The 22,402-nt window shown below is 50.2% G+C and overlaps 1 protein-coding gene across 1 annotated transcript in view; it reads right to left on the bottom strand.

Annotated features, from left to right (window-relative positions):
- Positions 1 to 1,362: 1,362 nt before the first annotated feature.
- ttc27 (tetratricopeptide repeat domain 27) overlaps positions 1,363 to 22,402 on the bottom strand; it is a 65,701-nt gene continuing 44,661 nt past the window's right edge. Inside the window, exons 11-20 of the mRNA XM_062463497.1 lie at positions 22,034 to 22,129; positions 19,093 to 19,215; positions 15,150 to 15,377; positions 14,033 to 14,131; positions 13,463 to 13,515; positions 11,494 to 11,659; positions 5,658 to 5,855; positions 5,032 to 5,143; positions 2,858 to 2,958; positions 1,363 to 2,602 (exon numbers count right to left, since the gene is read on the bottom strand). Coding sequence (XP_062319481.1) covers positions 2,477 to 2,602; positions 2,858 to 2,958; positions 5,032 to 5,143; positions 5,658 to 5,855; positions 11,494 to 11,659; positions 13,463 to 13,515; positions 14,033 to 14,131; positions 15,150 to 15,377; positions 19,093 to 19,215; positions 22,034 to 22,129 — 1,302 coding nt within the window. The 3' untranslated portion in view covers positions 1,363 to 2,476. The remainder of the gene's footprint in view (positions 2,603 to 2,857; positions 2,959 to 5,031; positions 5,144 to 5,657; positions 5,856 to 11,493; positions 11,660 to 13,462; positions 13,516 to 14,032; positions 14,132 to 15,149; positions 15,378 to 19,092; positions 19,216 to 22,033; positions 22,130 to 22,402) is intronic.

Genomic DNA, 22,402 nt, shown 5'->3' with positions numbered 1-22,402 from the left:
CTATCCAGTTTATCAAAGAGGCGTTCCTCTGCTGCAACTTTTTCACGCTCATCCCGCCGAGAGCTCTCCTCCTACACCGCTAGGTCAGCATACCAACATCCAGTGTAAATTGATTTGCAGTGAGTCATTATTTTGGAGACGACAGAGGATTATTTGACTGCGATGAGTTCATCGAAGACATTTTCATTAATTACAGAGAAAGCGGTTGACGGTAATATTGTCCGTCTCCACCCATAAGAACGTGAACTCTAAATCTCCGTAGTCTGCCAGTGGGCGCAGTGATAGAAACAGTGCTCTTTGCAATAAGAGTGACACATTTAATGAAGAAATACCCCCCACCCACACACACACGCCCACACAGGGGTCTGAGGGTCGCTGGAGGTGTCATGTTCTTATTTCTAGATAGAAATAACGAGAAAACCGTCAGCTCTCCAAAAAGTGCAAGACAAGATGGAATGAGGACCGTTGCTTTGAATTTGACCCCCACAGGGTGATGGTAACCAGAGCTCTGTCTGGTGGAGGCGCATCCGCTTTGAGGGGGACCCGATATGGAGAACACAGGGTGAAGCTCCAGAGATTACACACACAATGTGTCATCACCCAATGATGCCATTTCAAATAGCTGGAAGAGAACGCAATCGCCCAAGTGGCTGTTATAAATCTGGGTCAGTATTCATGGTCTAGAACTGTCTGCCTGCCTGCCCAGAGGCCATCAGCAGTTGTGGAACAAGTCAAAATTAGTCAGGACTGAGGAGGTTTTTAAGAGTGTTTGAATGCAAAAGATGCATCCTTCTCCACCTCTGAAAATTCACCTTTCAGATGACTGGATCAGTTACAGCTGTGTACAGGAACTCCTATTCTATCATGTTAGACCAGGTTACCTCAGAGCTTGTTTCCAGAGCACATAAGCCTAAACCTTAACAGTCCCTGGACTTCTGGAAAGGAAAGTCATTACACCTGTGAATTCCTCTGATTGAAAAAGTCAAGGCCTACAATTGTATCAGTCATACCATTGTTTTGTTTTTTCAATTACACCTTTATGACAGGTACACTTTTTGGACTTTTAAACCCTTAAGGCCTGAAGTTACACAAATCCTAAAGGACAAATGTCAAACAAGCTGCAATATATCAGTGAATCCTCTCCAGTTGGGATTGTCACTGAGAAACATCAGGAATTCTGGGAGCAAGAACGGGAGGTTCAGGCCAAACAAGGGCGGTTTGTTTACCCACATCAGAGGCCCCTCGGAGGGTCAGAGGTAACAGCAGAGGTAGTGCAGTGATTGACTGTATCCGGATCTATGCCCACACCTAAAGAGAGTTACATTACTGTTCAAACCCATAAATGACAACAGCACAGAGTAGTTGCAGTTCCTCATTTTCTCTTTAATGACAGACATTTGGGGGGTAATCTGGGTTGATTTGGAAACAGATATTTTACAATGTGAGGGATGCCATACAGTATACAAGTCAAGCAGAGTTGCAAATATATATTGGATCCTTAAAAAAAACAAAAAAACTTTTGAAACAGTTTAAGTGCATTAATCCAACAGTCCTTGGAATATTATGCCTTGTCCACACTGTGGAAGCTTTGGAAGAATAAAGCTTTTTTAGTTTTTGCCACAACATCTTTAGTTTGACAACTTGAGAAACTGTAGTGGCGAGCAGCCTTCCCTATCAGGTCTTACAAAAGTCCCATTTCTCTGTCAGCCCTGATAGGCCCACCCTTCAAAGCGTGGCCGAGCCACGAAGAACCATTCTCTACTCCTCGTTCTACTGTCAAAACAGTACAGGCAAAGGCAAACATCATCTTCTATGATAGCTATAAAAAAACAACGGAGATAAAACAAAAAGCAATGTCAAGGTCATTTTCCGTTGGGAGGAAAAACACATCTGTGCTGAAGATTCTTGAAATAGTTTCCCCCGTCGCCACAGGGCATGTTGATGAGGAGCTAGTGTGTGTCCGTGTGTGTGTACTTCAAATGTGCACATGTGTAAGAGGGAGCCTGTAGGAGTGTGTGTGTGTGTGTGTGTCTGCCTACACAACAGTTGGAGTTTGAGCAGAGTGAGAGTGTGGATGTGAGGGAGTTCGGCGGGATGACACTTTCACGGCCCGCTGGCTCTGAGCTGATGAACGTCCACACGGAGCTGGCTGCTCCTCCGTTCTCCCTCCCGACACCTCATCTCTCCTGGCCCGGGCCACCGCGCTTCCTCACCTCACTGGGCTCTCAGTTCTCAGAGCGGGCGGGTGGAGGGGCGGGCAAGTAAGGCAACTTTATAGAAAAGGCATGAGCAATTTCGATACAATTCCGGAAAGTTCTTTTTGGGTTTGTTCCAACTGGAGATGTGTGGCTCTGAAGAGATATTGACTGTATTTATTATTATTATTATCATGATTTTTTTAACAGAGTGAGGAGAGGACTGTCCATTCAATGATAGGCTGGCTAGAGTTAAAAAAAAGGGGTGTGTAGGGGAATTATCACGCCGATTGGCCACGCAGTTGTCCGCCAAGGTCCTGCAGCTCGGCGATGAGCTTCTCCAGCTCTTCAACATCGCCCTTCAGTTCATCATGGAGGTCTCCCGTAGTGACGTCAGTGTGTAGTTGCTGTGGAGATTACAGAAAGAAAAAAAACATACACTGAAAACCTAAACATTCACAAACAATGAAATCATACGAAGGCAGGAGGCTCTCCCACTGCCGACTTCATTTGTTTCTAGGATACCAGCCCCAAGTGCACCCATCTAACTGACAGTTCAATCCCAGTAGAAGGCAGGCGACCTGCTGCCGTCGAGGGCTGATGTCGGAGGGTACTGTTGCTGGACTGTGAGGTGAGGTGAGCTGGGGGAGCAGGCACAGTACCTTGGCTTTGGTGGCTAGACTCCTCAGGCTGAGGCGAGAAGACGACAGCATCTGCAGGGCCTCCTCGGGGCGGCTCTTCATCTTACTGCAGCTGACGCAGACTGGGGAGGGAGAGACAGAGAGGACTTGTCAGCGCTTCCGGTGATCGTGCGTGAGTGCAAAGCCATCGTCCCTGGTTTCTTTAGGACCCAGAGGACTGCTGGGCCACACACGGGGGGGCCTGGAGAGTGTTTGTGCTGCGGTCAGGAGAGTCATGTGCTTCAAAGGCAAGGCTGATGATTGGCTTAGGGTCAGGGTGAGGGTTTAAGAGGTTGGGGGGGTCTTCAGGGGCCCCATCCTGGGGACCCTGGGCATGTGCATGACTAACACATCCAGCATGGACAGAGTGAGAGAATAAACCCACAGACATGGTTGAGGTGGGGAGAGGGGGGAGGGAGGGAGAGAGAGTCATTTCTCCTGGAAGGAGTTAATGAGCACTAGCGGCGGTGTGCCTCATGGCACTGTAATTTCTCAGGCTGAGTGTGTGTGTGTGTGTGTGGACTGGACAGAGGGGCTTGAAAATTATTAATTGGAGCGCAACCTTTCCTCAATAGTCGTTTAATCACTCCCATGATCACTGTCCCTGGCAACACGATCAAAATGTCTTCCGTAAAAGCGCCACTTCACTTTCAGGCGGCCCTTAAGCAGCTCTCCATTCAGGTTGATTAGACACTATGAATATGCTATTAAGACTACTGTAGTGTCCAATCCATTATTATTTTGAAGCGCAGCTTGCCAGTTGCACCTTGATATATATTCTACACAAGGCTCTATTCAGCCGTATCCTTCAGTAGCTCCACAGGGCCATCCCGTTCCTCGATATCAGCTTCTCTGTAAGGCTCGCAAATTGAACCAGCTCCGAACCGGCTCTAGCACCAGCTCCCAACCAGCTCCCGGTTCACTTTGGTGGGAAAGGGGGTAGGTGAGGACCTGCCTCAAGGCCCAGCTGTGTGTCTGGGGTGTGGAGGTGTGGGGATGTCGATAGGGCTGTTTCCCAGCCACGCCGCTCTTTTTGTCCTGCCGTTTATCCTCCAGCTTTTATCTTCCTTTTGCACACGGGGAAAGAAAAACAAAACCTCCGAAGCCCCCCCACCCCACCCTTTCTTTTTCTATCTGCTCTCCCCTGGATGCCTCTTCACCACCAGAAAAGGTCAAAACACTGATTTATGGTAGTGGTGCTCTCTCTCTCTCTCTCTCTCTCTGTCTCTCCTTTGTCGTCCCCCCCCCCCCCCTCCGCCATCATTCCATCTCTTCCTGGCTCGGTGGCTGCTGGGGCCCTGGTCCGTCAGAGGGATTATAAGGCTGAGTGATGGGGCTGGGGAGAAGAGGGGCGGTGGGGTGGGGGTTCCGATACATTAGCCAAGCCCCGCCCCCCTCTTTATAAATCATTAATATAAACCGTTCTCCGTTGCCTTGGTGAAGGACACAGGGTGGTGGGTGGGAGAAGGTGTAGTGGATTCATACTGTAGTGTGTGTGTGTGTGTGTGTGTGTGTGCAGTGTGTGAGAGATCAGGGGTGCGAAGGGGGACGGACTGTGTGACCTGAGTGAAGATGAGCGTCGGTAGCCGACAGAGAACAGCTTCATCCACATTGCTAGTCCTTCCATGTTGTCTCCCCCCCCCACCCTGTCTCTGTCCGCCCCTGATGTTTAATTCAACACAGTGTCCAGCGGTAATGAAAATCCTGGGGATCCAGGAGATTAACAACTTTACTGCAGGTGCTCTATAGGACACTCTCCGGCATCTGCCTGCTGTCCCCAGCCCCTCCCAGGCCCCCCAACCCACCCCAGGCCCCGCTGCGGGGGCCTAATTGTTTAGATGGGGCGAGGGGTGGGGCAGCTTTGGCGGAGGGCAGTAGGGTAAGCGGCTTGTTTGTCTTCTTTTTTTTTTTTACTCGTTCAGGTGTCTGCCATCCATCATCCCTCCTCCTCCTCCCTCTCCCCACTGTCACCCGGCGGGCGACGCAAAGGCCCTGGGGGAGCCGTGACATTAAGCCTGACGGAGCGTGTGCTCACACGTGTGGCACTGGGCAGCCGTGTGGTTCGGCCCACCGCCTGTTCTCACGGAGGGGGCGGGAGGTAGCGTGCGAGCGGGTTAGTGTGTGGGCGGAGAGGTGTGTGGAGGGCGGATCCTCACCGGTGCCCATGTCTACGGCTCTCCTGATCACCTCCTTGAAGGTCCCCGTGTCCTTTTCCCAGCCGCTGGCTTGCATCTCACACCGGTGGGCCTTGGAGAGGAACTGCAGCGCCTGGTTCACACAGACAAACAGACACACACACATGTGAGGGAGGGTAGGGGGGGGTGGGGAGCAGGGATGGGCGGTGGGGGGGGGTCTATGATCGATGCCACACCAGGGCCAACGAACACAAGGTCAAGAAAAGGGCTCCTGTCGTGATTAAGGAACAGCTTCATCAACACTCCGTTGCGTGTGACATTTACACATGGGACACATCCATCACGGCGCAGGCGACGTGCCATAGCGTGAAATTAATCTGCCCGACTTGTGCGTTGATATCGCCTATCAGTTATAAATGAGCCTATAAATAGCTTATTAACTGGTGCAGAGTTCATTAACGGAATCACTTTTTCAGTGTCCGGAAGCGCATACGGCACATTACATCTGATCCGTGTTGTCAGAGAACATGGGGGACGTGGGGGGAGTAGGGCGGAGGCCAGATAAGGGCTCATTAAGAGTGTCCCGATGTCGGACCTCCTGGGGTTCATTGGGTGAGCGACGGCGTGAGGCTGGGAGTCCGACTGACCTTCTCGTTGTCGTCTGCGTTGGGGCTGCGTCCGTCGCCGTAGATCTTGGCGTACTGCATCCAGATGTGGGCGTCGGTGGGGTGGCGAGCGGTGGCGCGGCCCAGGAGCTCCTGGACTTTGGAGCGCAGGGAAGAGCTCGTCTCCCCGTGGCTGTCTCGGAGGTTCTCCACGACCGCCCGCACCAGGATCTCCAAGATCTGCAGACAGACGGGGTAGGAGATGAAAGGGTCTGCTGCCGGGGTCCTGTGGTGTGGCGAGGCGGTTTTCGCGGCTGAAACTCCCAAGTTTGTTCCAGTTCAACTCAAACACGATACGCTCGAATCACAGTGTTTCATTTCATCAAGTACATTGAAATGTGGATCCTGAGGCCTAGAGCTGGGCTTGAGTTAAAGCCTGTACACACGGTTTCACTCAGCCTGCCCCATGCACTCCCATGCTGTGAATTAAAGAGGCTCCATATGGTTCTATTAAAAGAGTGTGTGTGTGTGTGTGTGGGGGGGTGGGGGCGGGGGACGATGGAGGACACTGGAGGAGGGGGTCGTTAATAAGTGGTTGACTAGTGACCACACTGGCTTACACCACGCATCCTCCCTCCCTCCCAACATATGTCTGGGTGGCATCGATTTCAATCTGCCTGTCGGTGTCAACATTGGGACCGCTTCCACTTTTGTGACCGCCATCGTCGCCGGGTGCCATTTCACACAGATGCTTGGTTTCAGTTTCCCCTCCCCCCTACCCCGCCCCCTTCTGCCGAGTGTGTGGCATTTGCCCCGGTCCGATGCCGTACTTTTGGCAGCGGGAGTTGAATATTGAAACTGCCAGAAAATGTTGGCCTGTTCGCTACTGGAAAAGACAGTGATATATGCACAGTCGGGAGCAACCTGCAGTACAATTAAAACAGTTTGGGTAAATAGCCAGCAGGGCAGATCAACAGCAAAACAGGATTCCAACCAGCCGCCTTTGTTTACATGTATGAATTGTCTCCCAAAGGACTAACAGAGGAGGATTCATCACCGCACTAAAACCGAGTTTCAAATGAAAAGCCAGAGCCAAACCCATATGCCCACAAGCAACTTGACATATGCGTTCTATAAAACGGCGCGGCGAGCCGAGGGAAACGCGAGGGGATGATATCAGAGGGAGACATCTCGCCGGATCGCTCCATGTGCAACACTAAAACCCAGGAAGTGCCGCCGCTTTCTGGGCCTCATCCTGTCTGTCCAGGGGAATGTTATTTATGAAGCCCCTCGCCGCGCTCCCAATCCAGGGACGCTCTGCGATCGCCATGCGGGCTCTCGGTGGAGGGAAAGGGGAGATGAGTGTTGAGTGACGCCTCGTGTGTGTTTATGGTGTGTGTGTGTGTATACGGTGTGTGTAGTCTGTGATTGGCTCTCGGTGGAGGGAGGGAGGAGATGAGTGTCGAGTGACGCCTCGTGTGTGTTTATGGTGTGTGTGTGTGTATACGGTGTGTGTAGTCTGTGATTGGCTCTCGGTGGAGGGAGGGAGGAGATGAGTGTTGAGTGACGCCTCGTGTGTGTTTATGGTGTGTGTGTGTGTGTATACAGTGTGTGTAGTCTGTGATTGGCTCTCGGTGGAGGGAGGGAGGAGATGAGTGTCGAGTGACGCCTCGTGTTTATGGTGTGGGTGTGTATATGGTGTGTGTAGTCTGTGATTGGCTCTCGGTGGAGGGAGGAGATGAGTGTAGGGTAGGTGGGAGTCTGGTGACGCCTCAAGTGTGTGCGTGCGCGTGTTTATGGTGTGTGTAGTCTGTGATTTGTCGCACAGTGTGTATCGTGTGACGCCGTGCGCATCCCTGTCAACCCACTGTTCCGAAGGGCCGCCATTAGCTGCCCCGCCCAGCGACACAGCCCTCACTGTGTGAAGATGAAGGTGGACGAGGAAGAGGATCCACACGGGTTTCATACCACCCTTGACACACTACAGGCGGAGATGCTCCATAGACACGTGCACTGGCATCTCTGTTAGACCCAGATAATTACACGTTGGTGCTAGCAATGCTAGTGTAGTATACAACCAAATGGTTAAATACAAACTTGCAGTGTGTGTCAGGTAGGAACCAGTAAAATAGGCCTAGGGAAAAATCGGCCTGTGTGAGAGGAGTGTGTCTCCACTCCTGTGGGTCAGAGAGGGTACAGTGAGCAGAGGGCGACTCCACCCATCTGTCTTAGCCTGCTGTCGCAGCCTCTAAAATAACACCTTTCCCCCCCAGGGAGTCTGTGATTGTCTCTCTACCTCTCCGTCTCTCTCTTTTTTCCCTCCCTCCATCAACCTCAGGAAAAAGTGGATAAGATAAACAGACATCCTCACAGACAAGTAGATAAATCCACTCGATGTCTGGGTGGTGACTCTTAAACAAGACGCTTTTACGGTGCCAAAACGATCTCTCGACCCTGCCAGCCACATATGGATGTGGGTTAGAAATCCGTGCTCTCTGCGAGCTTTTTCGGGCTGAATTCCATTCCCGCTAAAAGAGTCCAGTATCTAACGGCACACATATGCACACTGTGTGTGGTCTAGAAATGGGCCCTCTTTATCATATCTTCCAAATCATAACACTTCCTCTGTGTGTGTAATGAGAGTTCTATAGTAAGCAGCTGGCGTGTACTGTACATCCTGGTACCAAGGAAGAGGAGGTGCCATGTCTGATAAACAGGGTTTCCTTCTCCAATTCAGGTTCGAGCAGGGGCTGATGTGCCTTATCGGGCAGCTGTCACCCTAGCTGGTGGAAGTCACAGTGTGTGTGTGTGAGAGGTGTGTGCGTGGGAGGGTGCTGAGCTTTAATGTTGATTGACAGCTCTCTTCTACCACTGGGCCACCATACCACCCTGAAGGTAATTTGAGCTTGGAAGGACTCTGCCATTGATCCATCTGATCTCTCTGTCCGTGGTGATGAAAATGTGTAACAATTTAAACCCTTAAATGGGACTTTTTTTTGTGTTGGGTCAATGCCGAGAAAAGCGACACCTCGAAGGGGAAAGTGTATGGATTGTTCCGGCAGATTCCTGCTGTATCCGGTTATAGTGTGAAATGAAGAGGGAGAATATTGTGCTCCTCTTGACAGACAGAAGAAAGGAGGGACGAGGAAATGATGGATGTGTGTGGAGTAACGAGAGCGGACGAGGGAACGGTGACGGTTTTGTCTTATTTTTGGGGAACGGCAAATTTAAAATACAAACCACATTCCTCTGTCTCAAAAAAGAGAATCTGGGGTGCGAGATTGTATGCAACTTTAAAGAAGCGTGTGCCTGTATGTCTGTTCCTAAATACAGTATGAGCAGAGGGGTGCGTGTGCGTGTCCAGTCCATAACTACAGTGCTGAGATGACAGTCTCTTGCCCTCCTGGAGGATGGAGGGTCCCTCTGAGATGTGTGTGCACACAAGACACAGAGGTCCCCTGGCCCTTCAGCTATCTCCACAGTGACCCCCCTTTCCCCCCTAACAGCTTCCAAAGGATAGGAATCCACCGGAACCAATGGGGACTCTTCCCTCTTCAGTCATTCGGTATTGTACATTTTACCATCCGAGCGGGGTGTGGGGATCTCGGAAATCAACAGTCTTCAGTTTAACTGAAGAGATAAACAGAAAGATCTAGGCCAGGAGGGATGGGATCGTCAGAGATGTTGGCTGACAAACAAGCGCCTCAAAGAAAGAATCTGGGAGCGGCGACGGGAGGTACGGCGCTAATCGCTTCACCTCCTGTTCAAGCCACAATCAGAAGACAGTGAGTCAGGCGCTCCTAAAAATACCCACGCCAAATATACACGCGGCTCCGAATGTGCACGGTTTGAGTGAAACCACGCTAAAGTGTGGCGGGTAGAGGTGGCACCGTTCAGAACGAGGGGACGTCACGACAACTCAACCTAAAATAGAACCGGTGAACTAAGCACGCAGTGCTGGTGGCAGGAGAAGTTACGATAGCAGGCTGCTGCTTTAAGCAACTCGTAAACCAAACGGAAACATTTGAATGTGCTGCTCTGAAGGCCACACGACCTGGGACCGAAGAGACTGGCTCCCTTCCTCACTGACGCAACAGAAAAAAGGAGGCCAAGAAGAGAGACGGTCCTTTTTCCCCCCCCTTCTTTTTTACAAGAGCAACGCGTGTTGTGAAGAATGCAAATTAAAAATCCCAATTACAGTGTTGAGATCTTTCTCCAGGCTGCAGGGGAAGCTGCTCTGACCTTTCAAACTTGTGCTTTTTTTTTTTTTTTACGTCTCTCTTCTCCTAATTGATGAATGCGCAGGCATCTCTCCAAACAGAAATAAATCCATTGAGACTGGGAGAGACAAAAAAAATAAAGAACGAAACAGCCACAAAAAAATGAAGAGTTGGAAGATGAGAGGGAGACAGAGAGAGAGTGGGCTGAGAGAGGGCATGTAATAAGAAAAACAAACTCATTTTGGAAAGTAAGAAAATGAAGTGATTCCAAAGCCAGGTCTGGTGTCTGTGTACCGGAGAGGAGAGGTGAGAGCAGAACGAGAGTGGATTGGAGCACCCCAGCCTCAAGAACACACATCCCAGAGAAGGTCCACACTTGCTGTCACTCATAAGTGCCTTGTTTGTTATTTTGTTCACATCCAGGTGGCCAAACAGACATTTCCTCTTTAAAGTTAATTGCTCTAAACCAAAGCTACAAGAACTGCATATATTTTCGGAATGAAATTGGAGGGGTGAAATAATATGGTCTCTTTGCTTGTTTATTTCGAGGATGTTGCACATTTTTCTATTTAGCATGCTTGCTGAATAACATTCTGTAGGTTTGTTTTGAAAAAGAAATCATCTGAAAGTGATTAATAAGCCTTGGAGGAAAACAGAACGCGGTTTATAATACAACAGGGAAATTAAAGCGGGGAATATACAAGGTTCTTGTTGTTAAGACTCCAATTGCAATATGCTGACTTCCTTGTTCATCGCAGGGCTCACGGAGATGAGTTTAAAGGAACGTCAGATGAAGTCAAGTAGGCTGTGCAGATTGAAACCAGCCAGCTCCCTCAACCCCAACCCCAGACCAGCCTGAGGATAAGAGAGACCCTAGCAGGTGGTTGCCTGGAGCTCTTCTCCAACAGCTAGCTGGAAGCCTCGAACTACCCTCATATTTTTCAATCCCCGGAGAAGATTCTCTAGATCTACACCCCCCCCCCCCCCCCCCCACATCCCTTCTTCTATCCCAGCCCCTCATCTTTACGCTCCCTCCTCTTAAATCCCCTTCTCTTTCCCCAGGTCTCTCTCTCTCGGCCTAGAGTTAAGGACTGGAACTAAAATGGTGGCCGAGGGGAGTACACCGTGCATGTGATGTTGAGCATGAGACACAAAGTACGGTGTTCGAATCATCAACGACACGCTCCCCCGGAGGAGATAACCACAGCCCGTCAGCCCCGGTAAGGACAGGTGTGGCGGCTGGGCAGAGGGAGCGAGCAGAGGAAACACACACGGCTGGCATTAAAGACACGCCGTCAAAGGCAGACGGGGGTGCGACGATGTCCTGTCCTGTCACCGAGGCGGAGCCTCAACTTGGTTTAACGGATTAACAGGTGTGGGTGAGCGGGACGTTATTGAAGGTTCTAGTAACTTCCTTGTCACAATAATCTTATTAGACTTTAGATCTCAGTTCAGTGTTCATTCTTAATCATTTGCCCTCAAAGGGAAATTTAAGGGAGGCACTAGACTGATGTCTGCCAAATGTGGTTCTCCTATACTGATTTGATATTTTGAGAGGGACGCCATCAAAGTTGCCTGTCCATGTGTTCCATTATGTGCAGCTTGAAGCACAAGCAGAGCAGTGCATGTTGAAGGCCTCCCGGGTGTAACCTAGCTACCTGTACGTCTTTGTATTTGTCCCTGAGGTCCATGAGGCGGTGGTAGGCCTTGATGCCCTCGGAGAACTCGCCCACGTCGATGCACACGGGGAGGAAGTTCTCCCAGATCTGCCAGTGCTCGTAGTTACACTTGAGAGCCTCTTGCAGTGTTCGGAAGGCCTTGTTCCTGTCAGAGAGAACCGGACAGAGAGAGAAAGAGCAAAAATAGAGGTGATTAATTCCAGACGACTAATTCAAGGGGTGATGCTTCAAATCTGCTTTACGGTATCAAATACCTGGTGAGGAGTGTTATTACAAATGACCAAACCTCTCATTTTCTTGCCAGGTAGAACAAAGGTAAGTTTGACCGAAAGCTGCCCATGGTGTCCCCCCCCCCCCCTATTTAGAGACTCCAGACACCATACAGAATCCGAATCCTCCCACTCACTCTGATCTACCTCAAGACACACACATCGCACAGGTGTACGCAAAGACACACACACACACACACCTCCAGGCTCTTCAGAGAAGAGAGGGTTTGGCTGAATTATCAGCAGCGCTAACCAGGTTTTAATAGAAGCTTCGTCGCTTTTTAATTTCAGGCCTGAAAGCACAGGGCTGATTTGAACAAGGGCTGAGAGCTGAGAGAGAGAGAGAGAGAGAGAGAGAGAGAGAGAGAGAGAGAGAGAGAGAGAGAGAGAAAGAGAAAGAGAGAGGGAGTGAGAAAGTGTTTCCCCAAGACACCCTTCCAGGTCTATCAGAGCACCTCTGTCAGGAATCGTGTGGCTTTTCAGGTGAAATAAGAGTGTGTGTGTGTTCTTGGCAGGAATGTGCTAATTGACTTAAGCCTGACAAAGCTGGTTAGCAACAGTGTTTTGGGGTCAGGTTCGAGGTATTTGGCACAAGCGGGGGAAATCATAATGACGGTGTGATTTTACCTGAAGCGGTATAATGACGGTGTCATTTTACCTCTCTGTTTGCAACTACCCATTGGGTGTTTGGAGTCACCGCAAAGCAAGGGGATCCAGTTCATGTGTGGAAAAAAAGGCTTCAGTATCCTCCCCGACTTGTGAGAGACTCAGTGCTATCAGTGTTGTCGGTGCAAGCTGCCGATGTGGCGTTTGATAAGTGTTGTAATGTCCTTCCTTAGACGACATCTCCTCGGTAGTCCCTGGCTCACTCCACTCTCCCTGACAGAGTGTCTGTTGCCCCTGGTTCAAAATCAATACTGTCAAGCTGAGAGGGCCGCTGGTGTCTGAATCCTTTATACGTGTGTGTGTGTGTGTGTTTGTGCGCGCACGCACGTAGAAATGGGGGGGGGGGGGGGCGATTGAAGAGTAAAGGAAAGGAGGAGAGTGTGTGTTTGTGTGTGCGTCCGTACGTACACACACATAACTCTGTCTAGTGTGTGACATGGCCTGTTTCGAGGAAGGTGGCTAGCTTGTGGACCTCAGGGAGACTGGTGCAGGGAGAGCACATTGAGGTCTCAGGCATCAGTCTTCTAAAGCGCTGCTTAGTGACCTCATCTGCTGCTTCCTTCCTATCATTTCCCCTGAACTTAGCCTCAACCCTACCTGAGACATGGATCTAGAGAACTATGCTAATCACATTCCAGGGTCCAACTTCTTAGTTCCCATAATACTGACAGAAATATTATACAACTTCAACGTTTTTAGCAGCTGCCATGTTAGCATGGCAAAAATGTACCATCTACTTATCGTACGAATCCAAAATACTTGAATTAGTCATGCTCGAGTCATGCATTCTAAACACTTGTCCTATTCTCATGACTTACAAGTAGGCAGTAAAAAGAGCCGTCTTGGCAGCTAACAGTAATCAAATGCCCCCATATTTACACGTGTTTCGCCAGAACCGCCTCTATGGGAGGTAGACGATAAGAACGGGGTGCTTCCCCTTACGTGTCACAGTAGCCCACCCACAGCCCACCCACCCCACAGCCCACCCACTACCAGCCCAGGTGCACACTCACTTCTGGCGCAGGCGAATGTAGGCCGTGGAGAGGTTGTTCCACGCCTCTGCGTTCTAAAGGAGAGGGGTGGGGGGGGGGGAAGAACAAGTGAATGAGAGGGAGGAAGGAGGCGGAGAAACCACAATTTATACGTTTACACACACACGCAAGCACGGGGGGGGGGGGGCTGTTTAGGAGGCGGCAGATGGCCCCGCCCACGCAGCCCAAATGTTCTTCTGCTGGGTGCTCGTGGAGAACATTGGCTCGGAAGGCAATGGTGAGAAACAGATAAACACACACTCTCACACACACACACACACAAATCTCACGGATCATTAAGCTGAATTGGAAAGACTGCTGGGGACCACTGGTATTATAGCTGGGTTGTAGGCAGGGAGTGTACCTGAGTTTAAGTGTGTGAAGTGTGTATGTGCGCACCACTAAAGATAATAGAAACAGGAGGGTATAGGCAGTGAGAGTGAAATGGCATTGTCCCCCAAAGCATTCGTGTGATTGAGCTCGTCCTCCTATAATGCACGTGTGTGTGTGCGAGAGCCCACGTGGGAGAGACAACGGTGGTGCGGTACTTACATCTGGCTCCAGTCCCACACACCTCTTAAAGGCCTTGGCAGCTCCCGCGTAGCCCTCCAGGGCAAAGTAGGCACAGCCCAGGGAGAACCACACACCGAGCTACAGACACACAGACGAGGTCGAGTTCAGAAAAACATCAAATAACGGAATCGTTTCATTCGGTAGAAGCTGATTTGGTTGGAGAATATGGGCGACCTGGGTCTCGGTTTACCTTACCTGGGAGTGTAAACCAGCATCAAATATTAATTCACGCCTTGACCTGAATAAAATAACACCATGCTCGACTTGGGGTGTATGTTTTAGAAATTTCCTGCTATGAATCCGTCACTTCCATGCTGACAACTGCCACACAGGGGAGATGGTGTGTGTGTGCGTGTTGGAGGGGGGAGGAACCCTCCTGTGGTGGTGTTCAGAGGTGTTGACTTTGGGCTGAAGCCCACCTGTCAGATGGGGAGAGTGGCAGGACGACAGGGCCCCCCCCTTAGGTCTGTGACTGACAGCCAGCCGCCCCCCCCCCCATCCAGATTGGTGGAGGTGTCAGGTCTTTAGAATTCCATCTCTCTCAAGCTTTCGTTCTCTCTCTACCCACCTAGACAGACCATTGTATGTCTGCTCTTACCCAAACACTAGAAAGCTTAGGATGAACTAGGATATGTGTGTGTGTGTTTGTGTGTGCCATTAGACCACAAAAATGCACGATTCCTTAAGAGAGCGGCTCGAAGAGTGTTTTCATAGCAGTATTTCAACAACTCCATTTAACAAAAGGTCAACGTGGCAAAACAAGCTAAAGTAAAACATCCTATTGCAGAAATACCCCCCGTATTAAATATGAACAAACGACAAAAGAGAGGGGTTCAACAGGAAACCGTCCTGTACAGGATCATTTTCCTGTCTCCCCCGCCAGGAGCCGGAAGTGAAACGGACACGAGGCCCTTTCTCTCCTTCCATATATCCTTCACTTCTCCCCTTCCCTCGCTCTACTAGCCCAACCACCTCCACTCCTTCCCCAACTGCTCTTTCAATCCCCCTCCGACCTCACCCTTCAGTTCCACTCCTTCCCCCTCATCTTAAACCTCCCACTCGACCAGGATGGAAAGGGGAACATCCCCCAAAGTACCTGCATGGGGTTGATGCGGAGCGACTGCTCGAAGCACTCGGCACACTGCTGGAACTCCTTTGCGCGCAGGTGGAGCAGGGCCTTGGAGCGCATGGCGCGGGCGCTCCTCCGGCCCGACAGCTCCCAGGCCCGGTCGTAGTGCTGCGGCTCCCGCAGGACGTCCCCCAGCAGGCAGTGCAGGCTGGGCGTCTCCTTCTTCTCCAGCTCCCTCCGCAAGATCTCCTCCGCCTGGAGGGAGGGAGAAGGGGGGTCGTGAAGGACGGTGAGAGGAAACCAGAGAGATGGAAAGGACTGAGGGGAGGCAGGAGAGGGGAGGTGGACGCCGCTGATGGGATACCCTGATAGCCCCCAACACAGCATTCCTCCTTCCTGAGAATCAACTGGCTCTGATTTCGTCTCGGCCCTCCGGTGAGCCGCCTCTCCAATGGCTCAACGAACATGTTGAAACTGGTGATGGTACAGCTCGGATATCATACTTCTGTACAAACCCAAGCTTGGCCCAAATATTCACTGAATCTCCAACAGGGCTGAGGTTTGCTTAGGAATGAGAGTGAAAACACGGGCGTCTGACTAGAATAGCGATGGAGTTTCTTATCCCTCTTTTATTCCCTTTGGTTTGACTAGTCCTTTTGTTGTTGCTGCAGCGCGCCAGTCCACCCGCGGCATTGGGTGAGGGCTTCTGGGCGAGAGGGGCTCTTGGTTTTCGCTGCGTTCCTTAGCTGGATCACGTTCTCTGGGGCTGAGGCCAGGCCACAGCCCCAGAGCCCCAGAGGTTCCAGGTGCTCTCCACACCGCAGAGCACCTGGAACCATCCAACCACAGAGCCCCCGCCCCCCAGGAAAGACACAACCATGCTAATCTTAGAATCCAGGACTATATCTTAATAGGAACCTATCGAGAGACATGGTTATGATGCGGAGACAACAGCAACGGTGAACAAAGAAAGTGAAACCGATTATGTAAATTGTTTTCTGTGTCTGGATGGGTTCAGCACCCTTATCTAGCATACTGCTGGAAATCGCTTTGGACTGAAGTCTGATCTTATCAAGGGTCTGTCTCTTTCGCACAGATTTGAATTGCGAATCATCTAACCGGTCAAAACGGTTTTGTGGCTGCCATGTGACTGATATGGTCATTCCCGTTCTCTCATATTGCATTTATCTGCATTTACCCCCAATTCATACATACCATATATTAGAAACCGTACTTGCCAATAACCCATTTAGGAAGAAAAGAAAAGAGAATTTCTGAAAGAGGCTGCTAGCCATCAATTTGCGGTCGTATTTTCAAATACTTTCCTCTGCATTTGTTTCCTCATCTATATACAGTCCTCTGGGGATCCCATCACTGGTAGGAGCGCTGCCGATCACGATCAAATCAAAATCAGCTCTTCCAGGCTTTTTCCAGACCACACGCTCACCGCGGACGGTCGCCATCCAAGGCCAGGCTTTGACAAGTCTTTGTGAGAATTATGATGCTGACAAAAGGGCCTAGCAGAATAGTTGTGGCCATTCGGGTATTTCGAAGGAGTTTTCAACATCCAAGAAAAGGCATGGAAAGACATGAAAGTATATTGAATGGGGAAAAAGGGGGCTGATTGTGACTTTCGTTTCGTAACCTAGGAGCTGGGTCACTGCATAAAACCCAGTGTGCTCTTTGGGGGAGAGGCAGAGACTGAGGGCGTTGTGAGTGAAGCAGGTGGGGATGGAGGGGAAAAAAGAGGGATACAATTTCATTCATGAGCACAGACTTATTGTTCTCCACAAACTTTATTTTGAAAATATGTATTTTGGGCTTTGTTGGACAGAGATGTTTAGAGAAAAGACTGGAAATGCAGGGTAGAGAGCGAGAGAGATAGAGAGAGGGGAAGACACGCAGAAATGGCCCGAGACGGGATTGAACCCTGGCCGCTGCGTTAAAGCCTCATCTCATATGGTACATGCTCTACCCGGTGAGCCGTCTGTCCACAAACTTTCTAAGGCGTTCCTTGAAACTGCTCACCCTAATGCTCAAAAGCTAGAATTTGAATATATAAAGAATTTGCACCACATTTGCGCATTAGCAGGCCTATCGTGAATAGGAACTCTCACTATCAACAGCAAGGGTCCGGGGGTAGTCATATATGAATGATCTGCGCAGTAAAAAGGCGCCTGGGACATTCGCCAAGATTGCTGTATATGTTTCAAAATGAAGGTACATTCATCAATCTTAAGCTTTCAGCTATTAGCATCCTGGGAATGAACCAGGGTTTACATGACAGGTTGGCATGGGTGGATTCAACAAAGAGTGGAACATAGATCATAGCTCACTCTCTCCCCCATTCTTCAATCCCTTTATGCAGGTGCACCCACGTCTGTCCTCTGCACTCAGAAAGAAAGGTAGAGCGAGAAAAGAAAGAACCGACGCGACCAGAATGTTTAACGGACACAGAGTGAGATAGAACTTCCTGGAAGGGACCCAACTAACTCCAGACAAATGGATTGCCTGGCTTCCTTTTTACTTTCTTTCCCTATCATGTTACATGGAGGGGTTCAGGCCAAGGCAGTTTTGAAAGTGGAGGAGTGTTTTTTGACTTGATAGAGCAGAATGCAAGTGGATAATCAGATTGGAAGACAATGGTAGCTGTAATCTAATAAGGAGGCACTGAGGCCTGTAGGAATCCCATTCAGGGACTGAGGAATGCAAATTAGCCCCGCCTACCTAGACAAAAGACAGGGACATACGTTTGTGCGTGCGTGTGTGTCAATGTGCATGTTTGCAGAGTACAGTGTATGTGTCCCATCATAAGCAAGCGCTCTTGTTTTACGGGCTGATATGTTGAAACCAGCGATTACAGAGCATTTACAAGAAGCATCCCACTTTCCTTCGGAGGGCACTTAGCCGGGTCGATGACTGAGAGAGCACACAGTGAACGCCGCAGAGGCAAGGAAAGCACTGTGAGAATCTCACCCCCAATTAACCAGATGGCCATGACGTCATTCTCCTGGAGCGCATCCCAAAGTTGCCGGCGCAGTTTTCTGGCTTTCATCGCCACTAGAACATCTCCAAAATGGCCGCCGTTTATTATTTTGTTTTTTTTTACCCCCCCCCCCCCCCCCCCCCTCCTCATGGCTGTTTGTTGTGTGTCACTTCCATGTTTTAGCCATGGCTTGACAGAACCTCATCTGACAGGTGCAGGGAGGCGAGAGGAAGAGGTTGTCGTAAGTACTTCCTTGTACCAGTCTCCCTCTTCGCTTCATTACCGCAGCAACATCCAATTGTGAGGACTTTTAAGGTCGTGGGAGGAAGGGAGGGGGGATACACCTGTGTAAACATCGAGACTTCACAAATGAGAAAAAATGGGAACTAGGAAATGCCATCAAAAGACTTGGACCACTGGAAACGGACCCATAAATCATACATCAGTAAACAGCATCGTGTCCTTTGGCTTGCAGTTTGGTGATCGGTAAAACACTAAACCCAATGTAAAACGTGCATTGGAAACCTATCACATCACGGCTAGTTGAGTCTTTTCTGTGGAACTCGACTGATAAAGAAAATGTCAAGTCTCAAAACTTGGCAGATGTTCAGTCAGCTGCTACTGAGCCGATGTCATTAACCAAAGAACTGAAAGCCCTCGGAGATTTCAGCAACTGATCCAAACCAAACATGCCATATTTCTGTTGTGTGCATGTGTGCGTCCCGGGGGGGGAATCAGGGTTAATAATAACGCCAAAGGAAACCCAGCCCGATCTCTCTGTGACTCGTGAGTCTGGCACCTGCTGCAGCCACACACATGGATAAACCGGTGTGTGTGTGTGTGTGTGTGAGAGATAGACTGACAAGAGAGACCTACCGATGGAACGAAGCAAAGAAGGAACTCCATTAACCCAATCCTGCCAGCGAGGGCCAGATTATCCTCTCTTTAGCTTCTCAGATAGTGTGTGTGTGTGTGTGTCTGCACCTTGCCATGGTGACCCATCCTCTCGTGGCAGATGACAGCATCCTCCCACATCTCCAGCTTCTCGTAGATGAGCAGAGCTGAGCTGGTGCAGCCCAAGTCGGTCAACAGGCTGGCCAGCTGTTTCTGCAGGAGGGGGAGACAGGCGGAGGGAGACAGAGGACAGGAGATGAGTCATGGCATACCACCCCCCCGCTGCGCAGTCCCGGTATCTCTGAGTGAGTCGTTCCTTCCAGCCCCCCTGGTCTATTAGCTCTCTAGTTGGCTGAGGCCAGGGCATGGGGCCTGCTGTGATTGGATACCTGTGGCGGCCATTGCACACCCACATGCAGGCCCAGGTTTGTGCCTCGAGGCAGCTGGAGAAACACATTGGCATCCCACATAAACTCACAGTCGTTGTCACTCACTGTTAGGTTGCGGGCTCACCCCCCCCCCCACACACTTGCTGTTCATTCAAATTCAAAAACCAATAAAATAAAAAAACCTCCTCAGCTAAAGGTAAATCTCTCTCCTACATATTTGTATTTACATTTAATAAATGTGGTCTTTCAAAAACAAGGGAGGGAGATGTAAATAGTTTTATTTTAGATTGTTTACACGCACTGGCTGAGGAGAGGCTGAGGTAATTAATGAACCCTGATATATCTCCGGGGAACAGGCAGAGGAGGATGATAAGTAGTAAGGGGGAGGAGGATGGTAATTCTTAAAGTGGAACTTGGCGAGACTATGGGTAAGCACAGACACACCAACGTGCACACACATATACGCATATTGTACAAACACATAAAGGCGCACTTGGAAGAACGGCCACATACTTGGAAATACACTTGTTCACAGTAGTGGATAGTGTGTTTCCAAGTATGTGACAGTGAACAGAGCGTTAAGCTAAGGTAGCCTAGTTGAATCCCCTCCCAGTCTCTATCTCAACCATCAGTCAAGTCTGCACTAATGTCAAATAGGAGAGCCATATATGGATCAAAACCTTTCTTGTCAAAGATCCAATCGTGGAATACTTGGTTTTTATCCCCAGCTCCCCACCCCCTGGCACACTTGCAGATACTAGAAGTGACATATCGTGCTCCACGAGAGAATGATAGACCCATAAATCAGGATTTATTCTCCTCCTTGTGAACGACCTGGGTCACATGATCAGGGAGACATGGGAGTCAGGACGTGACGCCAATGGCAAATGGGAACCGCAAAGGCTCTTGGGCTACGTGAGGTAGCATCATGTGCCACTAATGGCCCCTCCCTTTCCCAGAAACAGTCTTGAGAGTCCCTGCCATTCCTGATTACTCATTAAAACAGGACTGGCCCGGAGACAGCATTTCATTACATGGGAAGGGGATGTATTCATTTCTGAAATCATTCCATATTAGCAAACCATGCCGTCTTTCTGTCCCCCCCCCCACCCCCGCCACCACCACCGCCGCCGTACACCCAACCCATCAACTTCCTTTTGCGAGCAGACACAGACTTTGTTACATGCTGGGCCGAGAAAACGCATCACAGCGGCCTGCGCGTCTCTGCCTCGTCTGCACGTTCAATTCCCCAGGCGACAATAGGCTGCCTTCAATTCCAGCTTTATTGCTGCTCGCCGTTATTACACGGCGCCTGGGCAACGTCTCCTCCTCCGCTGATCTCCCCCCTTTCCGCTCTCGCTCCCTCGTCTTCTCCCACTCGCTCACTCTCACCCTTTCTTTGCCCTCCCTCCCTCCGTCCGTCGCTAAAGCTCTCTTTCCTTCACCTCTGGTCACAACTGTCTCTCGCCCGCCTTCCCTCACTATTCTGTCCAAAAGCCAGGTTTCTTCTCTCTCTCTCCTTTGTTTGCCTGTATCTCTACCGCCCAGTGGTCTCCCTTCTGCTAGCACACGTGCGTCACTGGCAAACGCTCACACACCTCAAGACAAGACGCAAGTCAGCTGTGAATGACAATTTCGCTCATGCGGAGTGCAGGGCTGGATAACTCCATTAACACACACAATCCTGGGACTGTAGATGCGGGAGAAAACAGGTGCATTCATATGGCAGTTCAAAGGACAAACTCACTCTAGCAAACGGTTTGAGGAACCATTTGGAAGCAGTTGAATGTGTGGGGTTTACAAAGCTACTGTAAATATTCCATAGCTGACGGTTCTACTCTGCCTGAGGACAGGGCGTACAGGATAGAGGGGAACAGAGGTTCTGGAATAACACAAACACATCCACACTCCACTAACTGTTTCTGCCGGCTCCAAATACAGGCGAACGAAAGCAATAATAACTCAACACTCCTCTCTGGAACATGTGCACAGACACACACACACACACTATTATAGAATAAAATGAGTTCGGTGCAGGCTGTGCCCTGAGGGGCCCTAACTTGGCGCCCGTGTGCGGAGGACAAAGACGTAGTGCGCGTGTGAAAGGCTGGAGCCGTGAAGCCTTGAGGTGGCCTTGGGAAGCAACGGCGGCGTGAACGAGAGGCGGACAGACGTACGGTCTGAGCGCCACGGTGTCCAGATTAGACCAGCCCTCTGACGCCTAATCAAGAATGACCAGAGACCGCTGGTGATAGATGCCTCCCTAGTAGGCGGGGATGGGGGGGGTGGTGGGGGCTCAGGTGAAGGGGACCCTGAGGTGAGAGGTTGAAAGAGCATTGTCTCAATGTTACAAAGGAACGCTTAAGTCACCGGCCTGGGACTACTGGGGCTACCTTGGGTGTGAGGGATCAAAGGAAATGGGTCCCGTTCTATAATTAACTGACTTGGGTGTTCACTCATAAGCCTGACCTAAATTATTATCTTATCACAGGCAGCCATGCCTTGGGTTATGCCGCCGATGTGAGTGCCATACGCTAACTACAGTTTATATTTCCTCAAGCCGACGATTGAGCGCGGAGATAATGAATAACGGTGATCTGAAAGCTTAGCTCGAGATGACGGGTATGTTTGAGGGACGTTACCTGGACGGCCCATCTGGGTGGGGCTTGACAGCAGTAGAAGGCTTTGAGACGCTCCATCACAGGGCAGCCCTTGGTCTCAAAGTGGTCCACTATAGTCTGAAAGAGAGGGGGAGGAAACCAAATCAAAACACACAGACAGCAAACTCAGTCAAGTATTGGTTGTGTGCTCAATAAGTAAATGTAGCTCTTGCTGGCATCTGGTTTAGTTCTTGGTTTTGTCTCCATCCTGTTAGTATTGACAGGTTACACGGAGGCCGAGGGGGTCATTAGGCGCTCAATGAGAGCTGTCCAGGGGCATCCAGGAAGACAAGGGACACGCGGGTAAACACTACTCTGCGACTGCCACGCCAAATGAGCCACAGCTGACCC

The sequence above is a fragment of the Osmerus eperlanus genome, chromosome 6 (assembly GCF_963692335.1).
Source record: "Osmerus eperlanus chromosome 6, fOsmEpe2.1, whole genome shotgun sequence".
Classification (NCBI taxonomy): domain Eukaryota; kingdom Metazoa; phylum Chordata; class Actinopteri; order Osmeriformes; family Osmeridae; genus Osmerus; species Osmerus eperlanus.
This window is presented reverse-complemented; position numbering and strand designations above follow the sequence as displayed.